General features: G+C 41.7%; 1 protein-coding gene across 1 annotated transcript in view; it reads left to right on the forward strand.

Annotated features, from left to right (window-relative positions):
* epha6 (eph receptor A6) overlaps nucleotides 1–17,758 on the forward strand; it is a 486,126-nt gene extending 468,368 nt beyond the window's left edge. Inside the window, exons 14-17 of the mRNA XM_055644571.1 lie at nucleotides 5,547–5,696; nucleotides 6,757–6,950; nucleotides 13,962–14,111; nucleotides 16,873–17,758. Coding sequence (XP_055500546.1) covers nucleotides 5,547–5,696; nucleotides 6,757–6,950; nucleotides 13,962–14,111; nucleotides 16,873–16,987 — 609 coding nt within the window. The 3' untranslated portion in view covers nucleotides 16,988–17,758. The remainder of the gene's footprint in view (nucleotides 1–5,546; nucleotides 5,697–6,756; nucleotides 6,951–13,961; nucleotides 14,112–16,872) is intronic.
* The last annotated feature ends 9,295 nt before the right edge of the window (nucleotides 17,759–27,053 follow it).

The raw sequence follows: 27,053 nt of genomic DNA on the forward strand, positions 1-27,053 counted from the left end.
GGGAATGTTAAAGGTTAGATGAGAGCTGAGCCTAAGCATTCTCAATTACTCTTCCATTGGGCAGAACTCCACAGGACAAAGCTATTCTGAATTCTGCACACTGAATGAAATTGAGTGGGTGTCAGACACACTGATCTTTAAAAAGCATTTGATAAAATACAGCGTAAGAGAATTTTGACAAAGGTAATGGCAGATAGAATCAGGAGCGATGTGGCCACATGGAAGGAGAGATGTTTTGAGGACAGACTGAGAGGTGATGTAGTGGCGTCAGGAGGCTTGTTCAATTGAAAAAATGTTATTTTAGAAAAAATGTTGCTGGGGCCCACTAGTATTGAAATTGTCGTTAATATATCCATAAAGAAAGAGAGTTGAGAAAGTGCATTGAAATTAATTAATTACATTCAATGTGAAGAGAACTATGAAGGATTGTAGTGGCGTTATGTGCAGAAAAAGGAAATATTTAATTTTTAACAGATTGCATTGTGAAGAAAGATTGAGAGGGGAAATAATACCAGAGAGGTGTTTTTATGTCGAATAATTCATGAACATTTTAGTTTAGGGAGTCAGCCCCGACCAGCAATCACCCGTACACTAGTTCTATCCTGCACTCGAGGGACAATTTACAGAAGCCAATCCACCTACAAACCCACACGTCTTTGGGTGGAGGAAACCGGAGCAGTCGGAGAAAACCCATGCGATCACAGGGAGAATGTACAAACTTTGTACAAACAGCACCCGTATTCAGGATCGATCCCGGGTCTCTGCTGCAGTAAAGTAGCAACTGTGCCACTGTGCCACCCTACACAAGCATTTGTTGTGGCTGTGCATTTTAATGTATTTGAAAAATTCCCTTCCATTGACTGCAACATTGGTTTCATTCTGTTGCTGTTTGTGAGAGCTGTGTTCATTTTTCTTGTGATACAGCAGTGATAGCACTTATAAAGTGCTTCAGCAGCTCTGAATTGCTTTGTGACATCTAGAGAGTGTGAAAGATGCAAGTCCTTTTTTTATTTGAAGTCTTTGAAAAATGGAAACATAGAAGCATAGAAACATAGAAAATAGGTGCAAGAGGAGACCATTTGGCCCTTCGAACCAGCACCATCATTCATTGTGATCGTGGCTGATCACCCACAATCAGTAACCCGTGCCTGCCTTCTTCCCATAGCCCTTGATTCCATTAGCCCCTAGAGCTCTATCTAACTCTCTTTTAAATTCATCCAGTGAATTGGCCTCTACTGCCTTCTGTGGCAGAGAATCCCACAAATTCACAACTCTCTGGGTGAAAACGTTTTCTCTCATCTCAGTTTTAAATGGCCTCCCCTTTATTTTTAGACTGTGGCCCCTGGTTCTGGACTCCCCCAACATTGGGACCATTTTTTCCTGCATATAGCTTGTCCAGTCCTTGTATAATTTTATGTGTCTATAAGAATCCCTCTCATCCTTCTAAATTCCAGTGAATACAAGCCCAGCCTTTCCAATCTTTCCTCATATGACAGTCCCGCCATCCCAGGGATTAACTTCATGAACCTATGCTACACTGCCTCAATAGCAATGATGTTTTTCCTCAAATTAGGAGACCAAAACTGCACACAATACTCTTGATGTGGTCTCACCAGGGCCCTGTACAACTGCAGAAGGACCTCTTTATTCCTAAACGCAAATCTTCTCGTTATGCAGGCCAACATGCCATTAGCTTTCTTCACTGCCTGCTGTACCTGCATGTTTATTTTCAGTGATTAGTGTACAAAGGCACCCAGGTCTCGTTGCATTTCACTTTTTCCTAATCTGATACCATTGAGATAACATTGAGATTATAGTGAAATAACTTCCACTTGGAAGCTGCAGTTTGAATGTGTGCCAAATTGAAATGTGAGTTGGTATAAGAAGCAATGAAATACCGGGTGGCATTCAAAGCATCAGAGATCTATGTTCGATCCTGACCTTGGTCCCAGTATGTGTGAAGTTTGCAAGTTCTCTCAGTGATCGTGTGTTTGTCATCCAGATGATTGAATTTCCTTACACAACAGAATGATGTATGGGTTTATAGTTAATTGGCCTCTGTAAATTACCCGTTGTGTAGGGAGTGGATGAGAAAATGGGATAACATAGAACTAGAGTGAACGAGTGATCAATGGACAAGGGAGAGCCAGTGGATGTAGTGTACCTGGACTTTCAGAAAGCATTTGATAAGGTCCCACATAGGAGATTAGTGGGCTAAATTAGGGCACATGATATTGGGGGTAGAGTGCTGACATGGATCGAGAAGTGGTTGGCAGACAGGAAACAAAGAGTAGGGATTAACTGGTCCCTTTCAGAATGGCAGGCAGTGACTAGTGGGGTACCATAAGGCTCGGTGCTGGGACCACAGCTATTTACAATACACATCAATTATTTGGATGAAGGGATTCAATGTAACATTAGCAAATTTGCAGATGACACAAAGCTGGGTGGCAGTGTGAACTGTGAGAAGGATGCTATGAGAATGCAGGGTGACTTGGACAGGTTGGGGGAGTGGGCAATGCATGGCAGATAAAGTTTAATGCGGATAAATGTGAGGTTATCCACTTTGGTAGCAAAAATAGGAAAGCAGATTACTATCTAAATTGAGTCAAGTTGGGAAAAGGGGAAGTACAACGGGATATGGGGGTCCTTGTAAATCAGTCTATGAAAGTAAGCATGCAGGTACAGCTGGCAGTGAAGAAAGTGAAGAAAGTTGGCTTTTATAACAAGAGGACTTGAATATAGGAGCAAAGAGGTCCTTTTGCAGTTGTACAGAGCCCTAGTGAGACCACACCTGGAGTATTGTGTGCAGTTTTGGTCCCCTAATTTGAGGAAGGACATTCTTGCTATTGAGGGAGTGCAGCGTAGGTTTACAAGTTAATTCCCGGGATGGCGTGATTGTCATATGCTGAGAGAATGGAGCAGCTGGGCTTGTACAGTATGGAGTTTAGAAGGAAGAGAGTGGATCTCATTGAAACATATAAAATTGTTACGGGTTTGGACACGCTAGAGGCAGGATGTTCCCGATGTTGGGGGAGTCCAGAACCAGGGGCCACAATTTAAGAATAAGGAGTAAGCCATTTAGAATGGAGACGAGGAAACACTTTTTCTCACAGAGAGTGGTGAGTCTGTGGAATTCTCTGCCTCAGAAGGCGGTGGAGGCAGGTTCTCTGGATGCCTTCAAGAGAGAGCTAGATAGGGCTCTTAAAAATAACGGAGTCATGGGTTATGGGGAGAAGGCAGGAACGGGGTACTGATTGGGGATGATCAGTCATGATCGATTGAATGGCGGTGCTGGCTTGAAGGGCCGAATGGCCTTCTCCTGCACTTATTGTCTATTGTCTATTGTCAGCGTGGATGCGGTGGGCTGAAGGGCCTGTTTCCTTGCTGTATCTCTAAAACCAAAATTAAAACTGCATGAATGCTGTGGGATTGGGATTGGGAATTCATAAATAAAAAGCAGCAGGAGGGCTATAGATTCACACCTTTACTGCAGATTTCTAAGATGTCTGGTATGTATGTCCACCATTTAAAGTCGGAGGATTAGTTCCCATGGTAGGATTGCCAATAAAGTTGATCTATTTATCTTCTGTTCTTTGCTCCCTCATTCCCATCTAATAAACTCAATAAATATATCAGGATACATTCCTACCAACAGTGCCAATGGTGAATGAAAATTCCTGTGATAATTTCCAATTTTAAGGCATAGATTGACATTAGCTTCTCATGAGAATTCTAGTTTGTGGTCTTCTGTAGATCCAAGTTCATATAATATTATAGCATTACAAATATAGGTGCTGTCTGATTCCCAGGGTAATTTTGAGATCGTAGATATGGCAGTCATGGTTAACTCGTGTGCCTTAAGAAATGTAGCACTCTAATAATATCAGGTAAATTCTGGGTGAGAAAGGAAGTGTTGGTTTAGGTTTGTTTTTGTCACGTGCACCGAGGTTCAGTGAAAAGTTTTGTTTCGTGTGCTATCCAATGAAATCAGATAATACTACACATAAATACAGTCCGGTCAAACTCAAGCACAAGAGGTAGAGCAAAGAAGAAGATTCAGAGTGCAGAATATAGTTCTCAGCATTGTAGCACTCCAGTTCCAAAGACAAAGTGCAATGTGCGCGGCAGGCCAGAGATGAATCCGATAGTACCGTTGCTTATGGAAGGACCATTCAGAAGCCTGATAACAGAGGAAGAAGCTCTCTACACATCATTTGCTGTCAAATTGAGTCCTGTTCCTTCTCTTTGCAACTGAACATGGAAGGGGAAAGGGGATCAGGCTGAACAAGAGAGAGGGAAGGGGAATAAATAATAAATGGGAATAGAAGGGAAATGAATGACTGATGGTGAGGGATTTATATTCATGTCTTCAGTAAGAGGGAATTTGTTTGGAAAACAAGTAACAAGGTTACTTTCATGAAATCAGTAAATTTTTACTTGCTTGTCTTGTTCGAATGATTCTGGTACAAGAGCACCCAGGATCTTCTGAACACAATCACCTTCCAATCTCGCACCTTCAATACATCTCTTTAATAAAATGTGGGGAACTTCGTCACAGATCTTTCCTAAATATGTGCTGCCTTTTTATTTTCAATATCTGGCTTCTCTTTTCAGCCATTCCTCTGTTTGCAATATTTCCCGTACTGCCCAAGGGCTACCTGTCACGACTATTTCCTCACATTATTGCTTTATAAAGAACCATCCGTCTAAAGATGGGTCCCGACACAAAACATCACCTATCCCTATTCTCCATAGATGCTGCTTGACCTGCTGAGTTAATCCAGCACTTTGTGTCATTTTTTGTAAACCATCATCTGCAGTTCCTATTTTCAACACGAATATGAAATTGTTAGTTTAATATCATTGTAGGCAAAGTTTTAAATGGAATAAGTATCAAGTAGAAACTATTCTGTTTGAAAGTACTGAATTACCAACTTAAAAGAGATGAAGCAAAATGTTTTCTGTCAGAGGTCTTTGGAACTCTTTCTTTCAAAGGGCTGTTAAAGCAAAGACTTCAAATAGCTTTAAAGCAGAGTTACAGAAGATAGAGATTTGTTAAACAAGGAGTGGACAAATACTGTAGATAGATGAAGGTAGTGTAAGGCAGCAGTAAATTGTTGCCTTACAGTGCCAGGGACCCAGGATCGATCCTGATTACGGGTGCTGTCTGTACGTGGTTTGTACGATCTCCCTGTGACCGCGTGGGTTTTCTCCGGGTGCTCCGGTTTCCTCCCACTTTACAAAAATGTGTGGGACTGGGTTAATTGGCCTCTGTAAATAGCCCCTAATGCGTTCGATAGACCTAGTGTACAGGTGATAGTTGGTCGGCGTGGACTCGGTGGGCCAAAGGTTTCCACGCTGTATCTCTAAACTAAACCAAATTAAACAAAACTGAACGCAGATTTTGGCCATGGCCACATTAAATGGTGCTGCAGGCTACAAGACATAAGTAGCCTGCTCCTTTCATAATTGATGAGTTCATTTGATCCTATGTTTGTACCCAATACTACAGCTAACTCACATACACTTCTTTTTTAACACAGGGCGGAAAGATTCCTATTCGATGGACTGCACCCGAAGCAATAGCCTACAGGAAGTTCTCTTCAGCAAGTGACGTGTGGAGTTATGGGATTGTAATGTGGGAAGTCATGTCATATGGGGAACGACCTTACTGGGAGATGTCCAACCAAGATGTATGTTATTCAGATAATTAATTTTATCATTTATGTAATAACACTTTTTAATTAGTCAGAATATACAATCCAGGATGCCTGTGAGTAGTTCAGGGCATATAGGAAAGAACTGCAGGTGCTGGTTTAAATCAAAGGTAGACACAAAATGCTGGAGTAACCCAGCAGGCCAGGAAGCACCTCTGGAGAGAAGGAATGGGTGACATTTCGGGTTGAGACTTGAAGAAAGGTCTCGACCCGAAACATCACCCATTCCTTCTCTCCAGAGATGCTGCCTGACCAGTAGTTCAAGGTAGATATGTTCTTGGTATAAGAGAGAGATGCAGGTACATCATTCCATGAATTCTCCCTGTGATCACGTGGGTTCCGGTTTCCTCCCAACTCCCAAAAATGTGAGGGTTTGTAGGTTAATTGTCATCTGTAAATTACCCATTGTGTGTAGGGAGTTAATTACTCCTCGTGTGTTGGGGGATGCAAAGATGGGGTAACATAGAACCAGTGTTAATGGATGATTGATGGTCGGGGTGGGTTTGGTGAGCAGAAGGACCTAATTTCACGCTGTATCTCTAAACTAAAATTATGAGAGACATAAGATTAAGTAAAAGACCAGAGTTTGATTCCAATGTAGGGGAGTCTAAAACTAGAGGGTGTGACATTTCGGGTCAAGACCCTTCTGCAGTTTGAAGAAGGGTCTCGACCCGAAAGTCACCCATTCCTTCTCTCCAGAGATGCTGCCTGTCCTGCTGAGTTACTCCAGTATTTTGTGTTTACCCACTGGTAGCAGATGGAAAACCAGGAACATAGAATGATAGTGGCAAGAGAAATGAGGGAAAACATTTTTATGCCATTTCTGGTTGTATTCTGGAACATACTTGAGCAAAATAGTAAATGGAGGTTTAATGTTGGCTTTCAAAGGGAAACTGAGAGAAATATTTGAAAGGAAAATATATTGCAGTGCTATTTAAATTTTCAATCATTATGAAAGTTGTGACCTGTTTTAAAACATGTCAATCCAATTGCAATACTGAAGAAAAGAAATTAAAGCTCTGTCATTTTCTTCCAGGTAATTTTATCGATAGAAGAAGGCTATCGACTTCCTTCTCCCATGGGCTGCCCGGCCACCCTCCATCAGCTCATGCTTCATTGTTGGCAAAAAGAACGTAATCACAGGCCAAAGTTCACGGACATTGTCAGCTTCTTGGACAAGGTGATTCGCAATCCCAGCAGCCTTCAGAGCTTAGTGGAAGAAGTACATGGGTGGGTACAGCACGCCTAAAGGCATGTTTTATTCGTCGCATTTCAAATATTTCATGCAGGGTAACTACATATTGTTTTTTTCTGTAATAACAGCAATGAATGAAGTTTGGTAATAATTCCAGGTCTCTGCATGTGTCACATCAATTTGTAAATTAGCTTTAAACATATTGCAAATATTGAATGCTGGATTCAACATTAACCTTAAAAATCTCCAAATACAAGTATTATAATTGGAATCATAAGATGGAATTATAGAGATATTTAGCACAGAAACAGAACCTTGTGGCCCATCTTGTCCATGCCATCTGTGATGCCTTTCTACACGAAAGCCATTTCGACCATTATACTTAGTCTTTCATATCCAAGTATCTGTTCAATTGTCATTAAAACATTGTCATTACAGTATATTCGCCTCTACCACCTCCTCTGGCAGCTCATTCCAGATAACCCTCACACCCTCCATGTGAAAAACCTACCCTCAGATATCCCTTATATCTCTCTCCTCCCACGTTAAATCTGTGTCCTCTTATTCTGGACTTCTATTCTTGGGAACAGTCTCTGGACATATATCTGATATGTATCCGATCCATGCTATTCATAATTTGATAAGAATGTACAAGTGCATCTCTTAGCCTCCTACATTCCAAGTGAGAACAAACCCAGCCTGTCCAGTCTTTTAGTTTTAGTGTCAGAGATTTAGCATGGAAACAAGCCCTTCGGCCCTCCAAGTCCACGCCGACCATCACCCACCCATTCAAAGTAGTTCCATGTTATCCCACTTTCGCACCCACTCCCTACACATTAGGGACAATTTACAGAGGCCAATTAACGTACCAACCCACACGTCTTTGGGATGTGGGAGGAATCTAGAGCACCCAGTTTCCTCCCATCTCTCCTTGCATCAAAAACACTTTATTCCAGACAATATCCTGATGAATGTCTTCTGCGCTCTCTCTCTATTGCTACCACATCCTTGCTGCAGTGTAGCATACAATGCTGCAATTAGCTGGCTGAATATAGAGAAAAACTCCCCTGCATACTTTGTCTCCAGTTTCATAAAATCTCTGCAGTCGATCTATTCTCTCGCTTTTAATTGACAAATCACAAATGGTTTATTTGCACCTGTATTTACAAAATCATTACGTATGATAAACAAGAGAAAAACATCACCCCCTATATCACTCTTCGAGCTTTGTTTCCCCCCCAACCCAAGTAATCAGCCTGAAGTGTTCTGGCCTGAAAAGTCACTTATCCATGTTCTCCAGGAATGCTGCCTGACCCGCTGAGTTACTCCAGCGTTTTGTGTCTTTCCCCCTACATTTTGTGTTAGCGTTGGGTCAGGCATGCTGTGTGTTATAAAAAAATCTTATTTAGCTTTTAATTTAGCTCTACTTCTCTATGCTATTGAATCAGGTTATTTGGGCAACTGTATGCGCACCCGTCCTTCTCTGGAGCACTCCAGGACCAACGTTGTTACTTTTCTCTCTTTGTACCTATCTGTTATTTACTCTGCTTCAAATGTTCACTTAAAAGATGCAATATTGTCTGCCTCAATTATTCCCTGTGGCAAAGTATTGCTTCCTCTATCAACCCAGAGTCCAACCTTCCCAAAAGTGATAGCCCAAACTGTTTCCCTCATTTCATTCACCCAGGGAGACAGGTAATAAATATTGATTATCAGGCTGTTGAGAAAGGATTTGGGTTTTCCGCTGAGGTACTTTCCTGTTGTGAAAACACTGCTTTTGATCTGAGGTAAAATGAGTGCCCTGTAATCCTCACCATGTTTGCTTCCGCCAATTCTTTACTCTCACTGCAATTATAGAGAACTCAATGAGGGGGAGGGAGATCTGGAGTGAAAGAACAAAGGTGCGTTTCGTGCCGAGGACTCAATGTGAGGAATGGGTACAGACATTTATGAGTTCCAACGCCGTAGTTACATTCATTTCAGGAAAGATCGTAAAAATGTTGCCCTATATTATTTGCCCCTTTAGTGCTACGGTATCAGGGGGCACCTTAGCAACCTACAATAATGATAAGAGGGACAGAAATATGAAAACGCATACCTCAAGATTCAGGGGCACTTTCTTCCCAGCTATTATCAGGCAACTGAACCATCCAGTCACTAACTGGCCAACAGTCCTGACCTGCCATCAACCTCATTTGAGACCCTTGGATTATCTTTAATCGGACTCTACTGGACTTTATCTTGCACTAAACGTTATTCCCTTTATCCTGTACATTGAACGTTATTCCCTTTATCCTGTACACTGTGGATGACTTGATTGTAATCATGTATAGTCTTTCCGCTGTCTAGATAGCACGCAACAATAAAGCTTTTCACTGTACACGTGACAATAAACTAAACTAAACTAATGAGGGAAAAATGTGCGCATGGCAACATGTGTTGCAAAATATGGCGGACATGCACCTTATACTGCACTCACAAATGCAGACACATTTCTGTCACAGTCTGTTCTGTTGCATTGAGGTACTGTCAGACTTATATTGCACATTCCTGACAACAGTGAAATACTCTGTAAGGGGACTTTAGATAAATGTCCAACCTTCCTAATTTAACTGATGCACCCATTTCCTTCAACTTATTTTGCTCTTTTAAAAATATATTTTAGATGAATGGTTAAGGTGAGGAGTATTGGTCCAAAGCCTTGGTTGGCTTATTGACTTGGCCATAATTTCTCTCTTCCTGGGAGCTATGGAACATATACACAAGAACAAGCCTTTTAGTCCACAATGTCCATGCCAAACATGATGCCAAGACCATCTTCCATATCTGTTATTGGGCATCTTTCACAATTTCTTCTTTCTGACAAAGCCTTGGTGCTTTGATACTAAACTTAATTGAATGTATCTTTATTAGTATGTAATAACATTTCATGAAGTAATTTAATGTTAACAAACAAGGTTAATTCTGTTTATCTTACACTGGGAAGTATTATCTGTAAAAAGTGATTTATATTTTTTTGCATTATCCTCTACTTCCTTTGAAGCTCTATATATCATATCATATATTAAAACTCTCTTCGTTAGTTTGTTTGTTTGTTTGGTTGGTTGTCAGTCACATCTCCTCCAAAACCCGACGTGGTAACGGAGACATTTTTACATATTCCGATAGAGATTTACCTCATGGATTCAAAAATCTCCTCATCTGAAAATTTGGTTAATTATTTCTCGAGTTTTTTACTAAAATTTAAAATCAAAATGAATCTGAAGCGAGCTGCAATGACGTGCTACGCAGACTTTTCAATGCGCAGCCAGTTACGTGGCCCAGCAGCCCTTCCCCCCCCCCCCCCCCCCCCCCCCCCCCCCCACCACTCTGCCCTCCCCCCCTCCCCCCACCTCCCCCCTCCACATCCACCTCCCCCCCCCCCCCCCCCCCCTCCCCCCTGTGTGTTTGGGGGGTGGTTAGAGTGCGTGCGACGCTGCAGGCCCCCCCCCCCCTGCGCAACCGCGCGTTGAGGGGATGGGACCCAACGGGTCCCCCTTGGTCTAGTAACTATTAAAACTCTCTTTGTTTGTTTGTTTGTTTGGTTGTCAGTCACATCTCCTCCAAAACCCGACGCGGTAACGTTGAAATGTTTACATATTCAGGAAGAGATTTACCTCATGATTTCAAAAAATCCCCTCATCTGAAAATTTGGTTAATTATTTCCTCAGTTATTTCTTCAAATTCTTCACCAATCTGAAGCTAAAACTAACGTAAGCTGAAGCTAACGGGCTGATGATGTCACAATGCAATTTGAAGCTAAAGCTAACTGAAGCTAACCGGCTGATGACGTCACAATGCCTCTACTCCTCATGTCCAGCTGCACAGATTTTTCAAGGCGCAGCCTGCTAGCAACTCTTATCCACGAGCTGACCCCTCCACTTTTCGTAGCCTGCTCACTCGCCTGGCTCCCCTCCACCTCTCCCCCCCCCCCCCCCCTTCCCCCCCTCCCCTCCTCCTCCCTCCCTCCCCTCCTCCCTCCCCCCTCCTCTCCCCCCCCTCTCTGTCCCCCTCCTCTCTCCCCCCCTCTCTCTCCCCGTCTACTCTCTCTCCCCCCCCCCCTCCTCTCTCTTCCTCTCACTTTCCCCCCTCTACCCCCCTCCACTCACCATCCCATCCCCCCCACCACCTCTCCCCCCCTCCTCTTCTCCCCCCCCTCCTCTCCTCCCCCCCCCTCTCTCCACACACCTCCTCCCCCCCCCCCCCCCCCTCCCCCCCCCCCCCCCTCCCCCTCTACTATCTTTCCCCCCCCATCTTGGCTGTCACCCTTGAATGCTTGGGCCATGGATGATCTTTAAGAATCCATGTATGTGATGGTTAAGAGTGAGTTATTGGATCTCTTGTGCCCTTTTCACCCACCACAGCATGGTACAGTGGTGCAGCTGGTAGCATTGCTGCCTCACAGTGCCACAGACCCAGATCCGATCCTGACCTAGGGAATCGCCTGTGTGGCCACCTGGGTTCATCCGGATGCTCCGGTTTCCCCCACATCCCAAGGACATGTCGACTTGCAAGTTAATTGACCTCTGCAAATTGCCTCTAGTGTGTTGGGAATGGATGAGAAAGTGGGATAATGTAGAACTAGTGTGAATGAGTGACCGCTGCTCAGTGCTAGTCTGTTTCCATGCTGTGTCTCTAAAAACCACAATCTTTTCTTTAGTGCCTGAGACTCGGACCACATTCTTTTAGATGATTTTTTTCCCCCTTCTTTATTTAAACATTTCCAAATGGTTTGCATTGTAAATCCCAAGAACATTGTTGAAAGGTTTTGTCTAAGAACTGAGCTCCATCATCAGCTCATAAAGAGTCAGGATGGCACATTGGCGCAGCGGTTGCAGCTGTTGCAGCTGCTACCTTACAGTGCCAGAGACCCGGGTTCAATCCTGATTACAGATGCTGTCTATACAGTGTTTCATTCTCCCTGTGGCCATGAGGGTTTTCTGTGGATACTTTAGTTTCCTTCCACGCTCCAAAGACGTACAGGTTTGTAGGTTAATTGGCTTCAGTAAAAATGTTTAAGTTGTCCCTGGTGTCTAGGATTGTGTTAGTGTACGGGGTGATTGTTAGCCGACACTGACTCAGTGGGCCAAAGGCCCACTGAACATCTAAAGTAAAGCATTTTGGGTGCATTTTGTTATTTTCTGGAAATGAAATGTGAGGAAAAAGTGTTAAAAAAGAAATACCAGATGAAAGCAGATGAAAAAAATAATAATGGCATGGATGGTAGTATTAACGTTTTGATGCTCATCTCTATCTCTATATTACTAAACTTTCATCTTGTTTGTTTGTCCATTTGTTTGCCCGGTTCGTATTTATGCAAAAACGGTACAGGATAGCACTACAATTTTTACAAGTTATTGACGTTGAAAACTTAAAAAAAATAAAACAGCGCCCCCACTTGCCCCGCCCCCACTGACATGTTTACTTGACAGGCGTCACAAAGGACACCCCACGGGTCCTCAGCACGCCTTGACAGGCGTTACAAAGGACACCCCAGGGGTCCGCAGCACGGCCTTTGCACAATTTCAGACGGCCATCTTTTTTTCCCATCACAACGGTGACCGGACGGCTCCATGGGTAAGTTTCCTTCTATTTTAATTTCTGAACCCCCAGGCCCTGGGCTGGGGTTAGAGCCGGTGTGGGGACTGGGGCCGGGGAGAGGCCACGTTGGGTACCCTTGGCCTCTCCCTCCCCCTCCCCCAGCTCCAGGACGCTCGCGCCCCCCCCCCGGACAACCCCCACCTCAAGCCATCTCCCTTCCCTGGCTCCAGGATGCTGGCTCCCGACAGCCCCTGCCTCAAGTACAACTTCATCACAGCCCTGCTGGAGAAGTTTACATCAAGATCTTGGATAGGTGAGGAGGGAGAGTGGGGGGGATTGAGGGAGAGGAGGGGGTAGGGAGGGAGAGGGAGGGAAAAGTGGGGGAGGTGAGGAGGGAGAGTGGGGGTGGAGGGGGGGTAGAGGGAGAGGAGGGGGTAGGGAGGGGAGTTGGATTATAGAGGGAGGGAGGGAGTGACTGAGGATAGGGGAGAGAGGTGAGGGAGTGAGTGGAGAAGGGGAGGAGGAGAGGGGAAAGAAGAGGGAGGGTGATGAGGAGGGGGAGGAAGTCCTGTGGGATGAGGGGGAATGGAGGAGGACAAGAGTAGGAAGAGGGACGGCGAGGCGCAGTTGGGGGTGGGTTGCCATGACTCACGTCACAACGGGGATCTCCGGCATCACAACGGGAACCCCTCAGCCGCGCCTGCGCAATTGGGGGCTATGAGTGAGTGGTGGAATATTGCGTTGGGGGAACGGGAACCAATGGGTCCCACTTGTTCAACGGTTACCTAAAATTGCGTCTGGAGCATCAGAAACCACTAACAACTAGGAGACCATTTAAACTGTTTAAAAACATTACAAAACGCAATACACTTCATATAATCCCGTGAAAACAGAGGGGTTACGGTTATTGAACAGCTGTTCAGAGATATGGTTAGATCTCATCTGGAGAAATGCATTCATCTCTGGGCTCCACAGCCCTGAAGGAATACATAAGCCCTACGGGAAGTTCAGGACAGATTCACCCAGCTTAACAGTTTAAATATTGAAGAGGACTGCACAGATAGGCTTTTATTCACAAACATCACTCACTAAACATTAATAAATGGCTAAGATGTGTAGGAAAGAAGAAGGGTCTCGACCCGAAAAGTCACCTATTCCTTCTCGCCAGTGATGCTGCCTGCTCCGCTGTTACTCCAGCATTTTATGTCTACCATTAATAAATGGCTGATCTAAGTAAATAAAATCCTTTTGTGTTGAGGTGATGAACTGTGGCTGTGAAGCAAATACAGATAAGCGATGCTCAAATGTGTTTTGTTGATGCTGCCTGAGTTGAATTCTCTTCAAATGAAACAATTGCAGCACTTTTGGAGATGACCCCATATGATGCCTGCATCGCTGTGTGAAATTGTTGGAAATATGTTGGGATAAGGAATACAGATGAGATTTAATGTTTGCTTTTAACGCAGGTTGCCAGAATCACCGAGTGAACTCCCAGAATTCTCTTTCTTCGTCTCAGTGAATGATTGGTTGGACTCAATTAAGATGGATCAGTACAAGAACAATTTCATGGCTGCGGGCATCACCACTCTGGATTCTGTCACAAGGATGAGTATTGAGTAAGCGCAACATTAAACTGTGAACTTTTCTTGTGAGTGACAAATCTCTTACTGTGGCTCCTGCCACTATGTAACAGGTATTCACATTAGTGTAAGATCATCTTCTCTGGCATGTGATCATGCTGTAATGTAGACTGATGGTTTACTCTATCAAAAGGTCAACCTGAAAAGACTAAGGTAGAACAACCTTATTTCAAGAATCTATTGATGCTGTAGACATACAACTTATGCTCAGAGTTCCTGCAGGCAGAATAGGGAACATCAGAACCCTATTAAAAGTCTGCAGACTATTCTGTCACTGTGCTTTATTATTGGGGTGGTGAGACTGAGGCAGTGGTGAGACTGGGGCGGTGGTGAGTGGAGCGGTGGTGAAATGGGTAGTGGTGAGACTGGGGCGGTGGTGATGGTGAGATGGGGGCGATGGTGAGACTGGGACAGTGATGAGATGGGGGCGATGGTGAGACTGGGGCGGTGGTGAGTCTGGGGCAGTGGTGAAATGGGTGATGGTGAGACTGGGGCGATGGTGAGACGGATGGTCATGAGACGGGTTATGGTGAGACTGGGGCAGATGGTGTTTTACAACAAGAAGTGAAAGCCACTTATCAAAAGTCAAGCCTCAGTTAGGAACTTCTTCAGAATGTATTTTTGTTATTTCCGTCTCCATCTTCCCGTCCTTGACTAGCTTCCCTCCATCCTTGGCAGTCACCCTTGGAGTTTGGGCCATGGATGATCTTGAAGAATGCGTGCAGCTGGTGGTTATGAGTGAGCTGTTGGATTTCCTGTACCCTTTTCACCCACCATCTGTTCTTTAGTTCATGAGGTTTCTCGGGGCCCTGGACTTTACATTCCTGTAGATCTGCTTTTTTTTCTTCTTCAATTAGCAAGTAAGGAAAGTCTGTCATGACAGCCAAAAAAATATTTTGTTCCCTGGCAGGTTTACTTAAAGCGTTCTTTCTGAACATGCACTCGTCACCTGATGGACACTCATTTCCAATCACATTATGGAGAGTAAAGTGACAAGCTTAAATAAATGTTGGTGAATTTTGTTGGCCACTTTCCAACATTCTCCGTGCCAGTATTGAGCTCCACTAAGAACATTAAGTTCCTGGTGAGCTTCAGTCTATCCTATTGATAATATGGGGAACTAGCATCAAGAGCAGGTCAGTCTAAAACTACCAGCCATTGCATTGTCAGCTCCTCAAATGCTGACAAGTTCATCGTGGCACAGTGGTGCAGCACCTGAGACCTGCGTTAGATCCTGACAACAGGTGCTGTCTGTACGGAGTTTGTATGTTCTCCCTGGGAGCACAGGGGTTCTTTCCATGGATTTCGCCCATGTCCCAAAGACGTACAGTTGTATAGGTTAATAGTAATAATGTACGGGATGATCGCTGGTTGGCATGGACTCGGTGGGCAGAAGGGCCTGTTTCCACGCAGTCTCTATGAAGTAAAGTAGAAGAGAAGTAGATCAGTCTTAAAACTATCTGCCGTTACATTATCAGCTCCTCATATGGTAGATACTGATCTATAGTTAATAAATTGTTTATGGAAATTTGACTAATACATCATTTGTGAGTCTTTTTAAATTCAGAACCATTGTCTCACTAATATTCTGGCATTTTGTAAACTTTAATACAAATAACTTGGAGAAAAAACAACTTAACACCAAAAGCCTCTGGCTTTCTTCACCACTCATCCTGAAAACTGGTGATAAAAATCCGAGAGGAATATTTATGAAAATGAAGTATCTTCCATGGGCAAATCATCAATCACGTGGGCAGAAGGGTGGCACAGCTGGTAGAGCCGTTGCCTCACAGTGCCAAAGACCCAGGTTCGATCCTAACCTCTGGTTCTGTCTTTGTGGAATTTGCATGTTTCCCCTCAGACCATGTTGGAGTTCCTCCGGCTACTCCGGTTTCCTCCCACATCCCAAAGACTTGCGGGATTGGAGGCTAGTTGGCCTATGTAAATTGCACCCAGCATGTAGGGAGTATATGCAAAAGTGGGATAACATGAAACTAGTGTTGACTGGTGATTGAAGTTAAGCATGGGCTCGGTGTGCCAATGGGCTAGTTTCCACGCTGTATCTCCAAACTAAACAAAACAATAAATTTTCTTCAGTTTTTCTTTTACAAACTGATATGGGATTGATTAGATATCGTGTCTGATTTTAAACAATTGTAATGAAACATGTGCGATAATTCCATTTATTATTTAAATTTCTGAAATTCAAGACTACATCGCATCCACTGTGAGTGCTTTCTATTCCCCTTTCGCTTGCTTCAAACTCCAAACACTTCCATCTATTCATTCTTTGTGGAGAGTAGGTTTAAAATGCTTGAAATGCCAGGGGAGTGGAACTCTGAAGCAGAGATCTGGGGAGATCAAAGCTGTCTCAAAATGCCATTTTTATTTCCTATGGCTTAAAACCAATCGTCAATTTTCAACTCGACCACAAAACTAAATGTTAGCCTTGTTTGTGGTAACCTTTGTTGAAAGTATTTGCAGCAGCAAAGAAAGATAATAATTAGTGTCACTCTTGCTTCACTTTTCTCTATTATGTCTCATTTATCCTGGTCTATCCAAATGTAAAAACCTGGGTTCAAATATGTGCACGCAATTACATTTATTTCGTCATTTGTTTTCTTCTCAGACCAAAGGGTTGAATTATCTGCTTTCTTGGTCAGCAGTACATTTCAGTAAAATGTCCAACCTTTGCCATACTGTGAGTTCACAGCGGTTTCATTCTGTTTTATTCCAGTGACGTGAGAAGAATTGGAGTCACATTAATAGGACATCAAAGGCGAATAGTGAGCAGTATACAGACTTTAAGACTGCACATGTTCCACGTACAGGAGAAAGGATATCATGTGTGAATTCTCTTTGAATGCCGTTGAGTAGTGTCTCAGCAATTGCAGTGGGAGAACATTTTATAACTACAATGCCTAGCTTTGTCTATTTCGATATGTTATCAGACGTTGACAGTTGGCATATTCTTCATTTGGACAAGTTTTCAATACGAATGTTAATCCTCTACAAGTTTCCATCCTTTAGCTAAAACTTTACAAAGCAGTTACCCGTATAGCTTACAAATATTGCTAATAAAGTGGAGTCCGACACACACTTATTGCCAATTTTCCCATTGTTATTTAAAGAAGACTTCATGTGTAGCTGAATACCTCTTACTGTAATATTCTCATAGCCAAGTGGCTGCAACAGTATTGATACATTTAGAATTATAGTTTGAGAGGCAATCTCTTTTCCATGTTTGTGACTGTTTAGCTGCTAATATCAAATGTGCAATCAAAAATTTGACTCTAATATGTTGTTCTTTTTGTAATTTATCAGTACAGAATTTAAAGGTTTGTTTTATCTTTTTGTTTTATATAATTAATTCTTGGTATGCTAGTACATGGACAAACTAGGGATCAACTGAAATTGAAGGCATCCAATCTAAAACTAGCTTGCATAACGAAAGGGCGAAATGGATCTGATGGGGAGATTGCATGTTCATTGTATTTTTTGTTGGTTTTCATGCTTCCAATCACAAGTTTAATATTATCAACAATCTCTTGACTTTAAGGATCCGTAAGTCCTTACTCTGTGATCATTTTGTTGATCTTCTCACCACCCCCACCCCCCCCCCCCCCCCCCCCCCCCCCCCCCCCCCCCCCCCCCAGTTACTTCTGAGATTGTGTCTCAAAATTCAGATGTTGAGATCTTTTTTCAATAGTCTGTAGTGTCAGTTGCAGCTGAGTCTTTTAAAATTATTTTTCATTGCAGATATTCACTGAAAACATTCGAAGATGTGATTTTAGCTCAGTGGCACAGCAGTAAAGTTGCTGCCTTACAACGCCAAAGACCTGGGTTCAATCTTGGCTACAGGTGCTGTTTGTACAGAGTTTGTGCATTCTCCCTGTGACCACGTAGGTTTTCTCCGGGTGCTCTGGTTTCTCCCCAAATCCCAAAGACGTGCAGACTTGTAGGTTAATTTGCTTATGTAAATTGCTCCGAGTGTGTAGGATGCGAAGCATAGAATGAGTGTATGGGTGATCATTCATCGGCGTGGATTTGGTGTTGTGTTACAACCTTATCTGTTTAGTTAATAGATTCGCTGTTTAGATTCGCCAACATAACAGAGTACAGCATCATTCAAAACAAGTGCCTCAAGCCTTGCTTGTAATATCCCTTGAGGAAGACTATTTCAGATCACATAGAATTAATATGTCTTCCATGAATTCCTCTAGTAGCTTAGTAGGCTTTCACAATAAAAGTCATAAATTGGTCAGGATCTCAGACAGAGAATGTGGAATTAATAGACACTTTAATTTGTAAAGTTAGACACAAAATGCTGGAGTAATGTAGCGGGACAGGCAGCATCTCTGGAGAAAAGGAATAGGTGACGTTTCAGGTCGAGACCGTTCTTCAGGCTGAGACAGGGGAGAGGGGAACTAGAGATATGAAAAAGTACAAATAACAAGTGAAAAGGACAAATCAAAACCAGCAATGATGATCAAGGAAAGGTGGAGTCCACAATGGTCCATTGTTGGCAGTAGGGTAGGTGATAACGACTTATACAGATGGTGATACTCAACAGGCCGACAATGAAACTAGTACCACAACTAGGGTGCGGGAGGGATGGTGAGAGAGGAGATGCAAGGGTTACTTGGTTAGAGAAATCAATATTCGTATCGCTGGGTTGTAAGCTGCTCAAGCGAAACATGAGGTGCTGTTCCACAAATTTGCGTTTGGCCTCACTTTGACAGTGGAGTAGCCCCAAGATAGAAAGGTAACTATGCATAATTAATCAAATACATCAATAATAGGACAATTTAAATTATAATACCAATTTTTCCAATTTGTATTCATAAGGCATAAGAGAATTAGACCATTCGGCCCATCGAGTCTACTCCACCATTCATTCGTGGTTGATCCATCTTTCCCTCTCAACCCCTTTCTCCTGCTTTCTTGCTATAACTTTTAGCATCCTTACTAATCAGGAACCTGTCAATCTCCACTTTAAAAATACCCAAAGACGGCCTCCACAGCTGGTTTGTGATGATTTATTCCACAGATCCACCACCCTCTGGCTAAAGAAATCTCCTCATCTCCTTTCTAAAGGTCCGGCCATTTATTCTGGGACGGGTTAACTGAGATTTGAGCAGAATAATAATTAGATGATAAACAATATCTTAATTCCCTTCCAGTTTGATGAATTATGTCAACTTATAGTCATCTCATTTGCAGAGAAGCATGCAGAGGCAATGTGAAAAGTGGGCCAATCTCTCTGGAGAAACTTAGCATTTGAAAGGAATTAAAGTTATTGGTAGCTACCAGGTAAGAATAAAACGAAAAACTAAGAGTCGTCATGAGCTACAGGTGAAGGTATTAAAGTGGAATAAGGAAATATCCACCTTAAGAACTTCACCACTAGCCCCATGGAGAATATAATCTTTACTAACAAATTATTAATTAATAATGATTACTGCTAGTTTGTGTAGCATTTTTACAAGTAATCGTTGAACAAAAAACATAATACATTGAGATTTACTGGAAAGTTTCAAAACGTCCCCTATCCATGTTCCCCAGGGATGCTGCCTGACCCGCTGAGTTACTCCAGCACTTTGTGTCCTTTTGTGCAAACCAGCACCTGCAGTCCTTTGTTTCCACTCCCCCGCAGTGCTTATGGTTTGAGAGTTTCAGGATTTATACCCAGTGATGATGAAGGACCAGTAATATATATTTCCTAATCAGGCTAGTGAGCAGCCTGCAATATTCCAGTGTAGTACTCCCTTTGCCACACTTTGGGCCATGGCCTACAGAATTGGCTGTAACAATTCTGCATTTTCTTCCTCCATAGTAGTTGAGGAGCATTTTACCTACTTAATCTTGCTGGCTGGGTTCCTGGTATGATCTGTACGTTTCGCTGAGATCCTCAGTAGGAGAAAAGGAAAATGACACGATGAAAGAATGCAGGTTATAGTTATGTGCCTGGAGCGCTCACTTTCACGATATTACTGACAGTAGTTTAGAAGTTAAATGCTTCCCAATATCCCAATAGTAAATGATTAGTGAATGTCAAAGACCTACATGGGTGAGAGAAAATAATTTCAAAATGGATGCATTTTCTTCTTAAATATTTGCACATTTATGTATATTTTTCATTGCAATCCACCAGTTAATAAGAAAGCAATATCAACCTGTCAATATTGTTAGCAGATGTGAAGCGATAGCTCAGTATCCATACAAATTATGGAGAACATTGCAGTGAAATGTTTCCCTTTTTTTAATCCTTGAGATTGGCAAGGTCCAGTGGTACGGTAATTTTTGATTGATGTTTTCAGGCTTTTCTGTGCTGGCTACAGAAGTGATCCTAAGTGTCCAATCCTGACATTTTATTACCTTATCCGTCACTTCTGCAATCTTTAGAGCAGCACTTTACAGCTTGCCCTCCATGGCACCAATGATGAATGCTAATGTTGCACAAATATTTGGCAGCCTTCTGTGATTTGTAAAATTGTCAGTTGATCTCTAGCAAACACAGAAATCTTTTCTAAATGTTAAGCAAAACAAAGCAATCTGTGGACCAACTGCAGTTATTCATTAAACAAATATCAATTAATGTAAATTTTTGCATAATGTACCAGCATGCCTAGAGTTAATAGTAACTAGAGTTTCAGCTCTCTAAAGCTGGGAGTGGACAGATAGAATTGTGTTGTCTGAATCTAAAACATTTATTCACTCAGAATATGCTGTATGGCAAATATCTGCTGAGCAATGATGTAAAGAGATTTTGTACAAAGTACAAGTTACTTATTGCTGTATTTTATTTTTCTATTATTTCTTATTGAAGCATTGAAAGTGTTACAGATTAAAATAGCTCATTTATTAAACTATTTATTAGCAAATTAAAAAAAAATGTCCTCTTGTCATTTGGATATCTTGTGTAAAAATTATTGCGAATAAAAAATGGTTTACCTCTATCATCAGCTTTATTAGCAAAGAAATCTCTATAATGATGTTTCTTGTAGTTTTTTATCACAGATTGACAACCATGGATGTGGTTTATTGAAGTTTGCATTTCCTTCTCTGAAGAGAGGTGAACATTAATAACCAGTTTGTGTTAAATTATAGTAAGTTCATAAGTTATAGGAGTTGAATTAGGTCATTTGGCCCATCAAGTCTACTTCACCATTCAATCATGGCTGATCTATCTTTCCCACTTAACCTCATTCTCCTGCCTTCTCCCCATAACCCCTGACAACCGTACTAATCAAGAATCTGTCAATGACAGTGTTAAAAATATCCATTGACTTGACCTCCACAGCCTACTGCAGTTATTCCAATGTATAGATTTATATACAATACATACAGGCCATTCAGTATATATAACTCTGTTGACATTTATGTCCATGTGAGTCTCTCCCTGTCTTTGCCCATCTACCTCTCTCAGCATTATTCGCTGTCCCATACTTCTTGCATCTTGTAAGTAATCCCCTTTATTGTGCTTTTATCTATGCCAGCTTGTTCTATTTAATTCTACACCATCATCACTTTTTGAGTTAGGCAGTTTCATCACAATTTCTCTTTGGTCATTTGGTGGTTATTTTATTCTGATGGTCTGTAGTGTTGTTTGTTCTTACTCAAAAACTTGTCAAAACTCTATCTCCGGGCCTACTCAAGAAAATTGTCAGGATTTCAAAGCCTTCAATTTGGTCAGCTCTTAAACTTTTCAAGACAGATTGGTTTGGCCTTTCATTCTCGTTCACAAGGCCTGTACCTTGATGCCTCCAAACATATTTTAGTTTAGGTTCATTTAGTTTTGTTCACTATTGTCACGTGTACCAAGGTACAGTAAAAAACTTGTTTGCGTGCTATCCAGTCAAAGAAAAGACTGTACATGAATACAATCAAGATGTTCACTGTGCAAAGATAAAGGATAAAGGGTACAACATTTAGTGCAAAGATATAACATCAGTCCCATTAAAGATAGATCAAAGGTCTCCAGTGGGGTGGGTGGGTGGTCAGACTTGACTTGATGAGTAGACCGGTCTTTTTTTATTATTGTATGACAACCAGAATTATACTTAATAATCCAAACATTGATGGATGAAACTTAGGTGAGGTCTGATACATCAGGCGTAAATGTATTTACTTTTCAGTTCTATCCTGGCATGAATAAACTTCAATATCATGTAAATGGCCTTATTAACTGGTGTTGCTGCTCTAATTAATTTGTGTATTGTGCTCCAGGTTCCCTCTGTTTCTGCCCCATTTAACTGTGATTGGCTAAGTAGCGAATGGCTTATTTTCCTTACCAGAATGTAATGCTACACAGCTTTCTGTGTTGACATTCATTTCACAATTATCTTCCAATTCTGCATGTTGTAATGCCTTATAACCCTCCTCAGTATTAACTATTTTATGCAGATATATAGAACTGGTGTTTTTGTTTGTTTCTGGTATAAAATATTTATATAAATTGTGAACCTCTGGATTAGTTCTGGCACTAATCCTTTTATGCCCTTTTTAACATGCTGCTACTCTGAATACTCTTGAGCTAAGTTTAGATTGAGATTAGAGATGCAGCATGGAAACAGGCCCTTCAGCCCTCCGAGCCTACTCCAGCCATCGATCACCCGTTCACTTGTTCTATATTATCACACTTTCTCCTCCACCCCCTACTGATTAGGGCAATTTACAGAGGCCAATAAACCTACAAACCCAGAGGAAACCCATGCACCACAGGGAGCACGTGCAAACTCCACACAGACAACACCTAAGGTCAGGATCCAATTTGGGTATCTGATGCTGTGAGGCAGCAGCACTACCAGCTCTGTGGAGTCCTAGTGTGTCCTTTCCATTTTGCTGCTGAGTCTGGATACTCTAACCCTACACATCAATGCTATAACTCACTGCAAACCTTTAGGAAATTAAATAAATTCCATCTTCTGCATTATCCCTTACTTTTTCATTTGTTTTTCAAAGAATTCAATAAGTTTGATCAAGTTAGATGTCATATATTTTGCTTTGTTGATATATTTTTCCCCTTTGGTAAAAATACTGATATCTCTGTATTAGCATTTTCCTGGATTCGAAGGTTATTACTTTTAGAATGATAAGTACCCCCACTGCCCAAGTGTCCACAAGTAGTGCATCATCCATCAATCCTGCAAACCCTTCCAGAACTGAGTATATTTCATATGTGGGAGGATGATTGTGTGGTGGATGGGCCACTGTGGACATGTCCCTAGCAGTTGCCTGCCGCATGCAACAAAAAAACTCCATCGCCATGTAATCTAAAATCTACTGTAACTTGACTTTAGGGCTCTAATTCCCCAGGTTCTACAATCGGAGGTAATTCCCGCTCCCGGATTCCCACATGAGGTTCCACATTACCACAGCAAGAGGCCAATGTGACTCAATGTCATAGCAACAGTCTGTAGAGAATGGATGCAGCATACAGGTTATTTGATCCACATGAGAGCAATCTAGCTCGTCAAGAAAGTCAAGAGTATTTTATTGTCATATGTCCTGAAACAGAATGAAATTCTTAGTTGCAGCAGCACAACAGACATGTAAACATAATACACTGTAAAACCCATAATAAACAACAACAAGAAAGTTCGGTAGTTAGACAGACAGACAAACTTTTCCTATTTGGAGGTTGTTGTGTTTAATAGCCTGATGGTTGTAAGGAAACCTTCCTCCACTTCTCCTGTGCACTGTGCAAATGTTTTCCTTCCAGATACTTAACCAGCTCCCTTTCGAAGGATTACAATTGTTTCTGCCTGCACTACAACCCCAGCAGTTCACTCACTCCAGAATGTAACCCACTCACCGAGTAAAAAGGCTTATCCTCATCTTATTTCTGGTTATTTTGACGATCACATTAGTTCAATGTCGCTATGCCCTTGACATGTCTTTATCTCGAGCTGCCGTGGCTACACCATACATGATTTTAGAGCAGCTACACCATACATTATTTTAAATACCTTCTACAGATCCATATGTGTAATAATTCCTAAAGCAGATGCTCCTGACATATAATCCTCTTGGCGCTGACTGTGCTTTCCAGCCAAGGCTCATGTTGCAGGATGCCGACAAAGATTCTACATCTTAAAGGGGAAGTTGGAAAAATAGGCAATGACACTAAACTAATACTGACAATGTTTTGCCATTCTATGAGCCAAATACCAATCTCATGTCAGAGCCCCAGGAGGGTTTCACCCTCTGTACCAAAACAAATTCTAGCACAGGAGTGATGAACGTTAGTGTTTGATATGTGAATATAATCTTTGGATGACATATTGCGAAAGCTCGCCCATTGAAATATAATTATATATTTGTACAGAATTACCTGATTTTTTTAAACATATTTCATACTGTTAAGTAAAACAGGAATTCAATATTATTTAGAAATATAGAAATGTGGAAAATAATAGCAGGAGCAGGCCATTTGGCCATTTAAACCCTGCTTTGCCATGCAATATGGTCAACCCTCTGGCAATCTATGTAGGTAAGAACTGCAGATACTGGTTCAAATCAAAGGTGGACACAAAATGCTGGAGTAACTCAGTGAGACAGGCAGCATCTCTGGAGAGAAGGAATGGTTGACGTTTCGGGTCGAGATCTTCTCAACCTGAAACGTCACCCATTCCTTCTCTCTTGAGATGTTGCCTGTCTCGCTGAGTTACTCCAGCATTTTGTGTCTATCTCTAACAATCTATCTCAATACTCAACTCCCGCTCTTGCCTCATACCCCTTTAGCATTTAGAAAATTAATTCATCTCCACCTTGGAATATTATGCAGCCAAACCCGTGTAATTAATCCTTTGTGGTAAATAATTCCACAGGTTCACCTCACTGAGTGAAGTAATTTATCTTCCACAGTCATAAGTCTCTTGATATGTAACCTGAGACACAGACCCTCTATGCTGGACAGTTTAACCACAAAAAACATCCTAGCCACATCTAATCTGTCTACTGCTGTCCGAATTTTACCAGATTTTACTAGATTCCCGCTCATTCTTTCAAGTTTTAGTGAATACAAACCAAGTCAACATAATCTATCTTCACATTGCAGATCTGCTGTACTAGGAATCTCTCTGAGGTATCTTCGATGCTCTCCCCCGTGCAGCAAGTATTTAGCCTTTATTGAGCTACAACAAACTCATCTATACTGGTTTAATGAAAACCAATATTTGCAGGATTATCGAGATGACATCTATTCCCAACCGTGCCACCCAGCATGGAACTGGATGCTATTTTGAATTTTCCTGGTGGAAACAAATGTGACACAGATGGTGTTAGCTTGTACCATACGCATTTTTACTCAATTTAATATTAATTAGATACATGGCTGCACCAGAGTCCAAATCACCCGAGCCATTTTAAGCTCTTTACTTGTGTGTGAGTACATTTGTGTTTGCATTGGAGGTAGACCGATGGACTGGCACCAAATAGTATTTTAATAAGGTACAGCTTGCTTGGAACATTTCATTATAAAAGTGCTGGGTGTGGGTCATAACAACAAAATTTATTTTTAATAGGAATGAAAATAAATTCCCTAATTCCTTTCATGGGATCTGAACTATTTCAATGGTGCTGTAAATAGCACAGATCGTAAGAGTATAATGAGTATAAAGAGTATAAGAGTATAAGATTAGTTGCAATGCTTTTAAACAAATGCGTGATATTGAATTCTACTTTCTATGTTACTAATAGAGAGACTAATCCATTTTTAAAGCAGCATTCATTAAAATACAGAGAGGAATTTTATTTATCCTCAAAACAATAAACATGATGCAAATTTTTAACTTTTTAACCCTGAACTTAATCTTTAACTTTTGAGAATTTAAAGAGTCACAGATTCAGGCTGGAACTGTGAATGCCCAAAATTGTGACAGGTTTGTCCACTTATAAACCTTCAAAAGAAGAACAATAATGAATTATTAACATTTAATTTAACTGACGTAAAATAAACTTGGCTATGAAAAAGCTGTTTGTACAATTTCTCCCAGCGATAGTTTTAGCCAAAACACAGTAAGTCTGAATAACATTTGTCACTCTTGTTGTAAAAGTGACAACTGCCCAAAGCCTCCCAGCTTCATGACATTTTCAGGAGATAAATGGGAACATGACTAACATCAGCTATTCTGACAGCATAATTGTAGGGCCAAGGAGCAGATTCAGTCAAACAGTCAATCTGTTCTTTGCCCTTACTCCACTTTATCACACTCACTAAGTCATAACAAAATAAGCCAGGACCTGGTTCACTCACAAGGAACCGCTACTCATGTTGTCCCAGGATAGCTGGTTTACTAAGACAAATGATCACACTCGCCCTGGAGTCAGATGGTGGTGAGTTCATGTCCGCATTAAAGACTGGAACTCCTAATCATGTGTAGGACTTCAGCATGGAGAGAGTGCTACGTCTTTTGTATCAATGGTTAAATCAGGACCCAGCCTAATGAGCATTCAGCATCCAATTGCAAAGCTTTAAGAATGATAAAGTTCTCTTGCTATCCCAGATAACATTTATTCCTCATGCATCAGTGAAGCAAGCTGCTTATTATTCTTGCTGTGTAGTTTAGCTGTTTCCCAGCATTAGAGAAGTGAATATATTTCAAATTTGATAACATACTTCCAGACATTGTGAAAGATGTCAATGGGTCGAATCTTGACAGTGGTTGCCAGCATTCAAATGGAAGTGAGCCTTGGACTTGCATAGACTGCCTGGCATTTGGTAAGTGTCTCCTTTACATTCCACCGTGGGACTTCAAATGGAACCAGGTGGCAGTGTACCATTTTGGATCTACCGGTAGCATCTGAAACTCTATTGAATCCAATGGAGATTCCGGGCCTGTGGATTAGCTAGGAAAAAGGAAGGTAAGATTATTTTCAAATTGAGTCTGAAGAAGGGTCCTGAGGTGCTCACTG

Source organism: Leucoraja erinacea, chromosome 13 (assembly GCF_028641065.1).
Source record: "Leucoraja erinacea ecotype New England chromosome 13, Leri_hhj_1, whole genome shotgun sequence".
In the NCBI taxonomy this organism is placed as follows: domain Eukaryota; kingdom Metazoa; phylum Chordata; class Chondrichthyes; order Rajiformes; family Rajidae; genus Leucoraja; species Leucoraja erinaceus.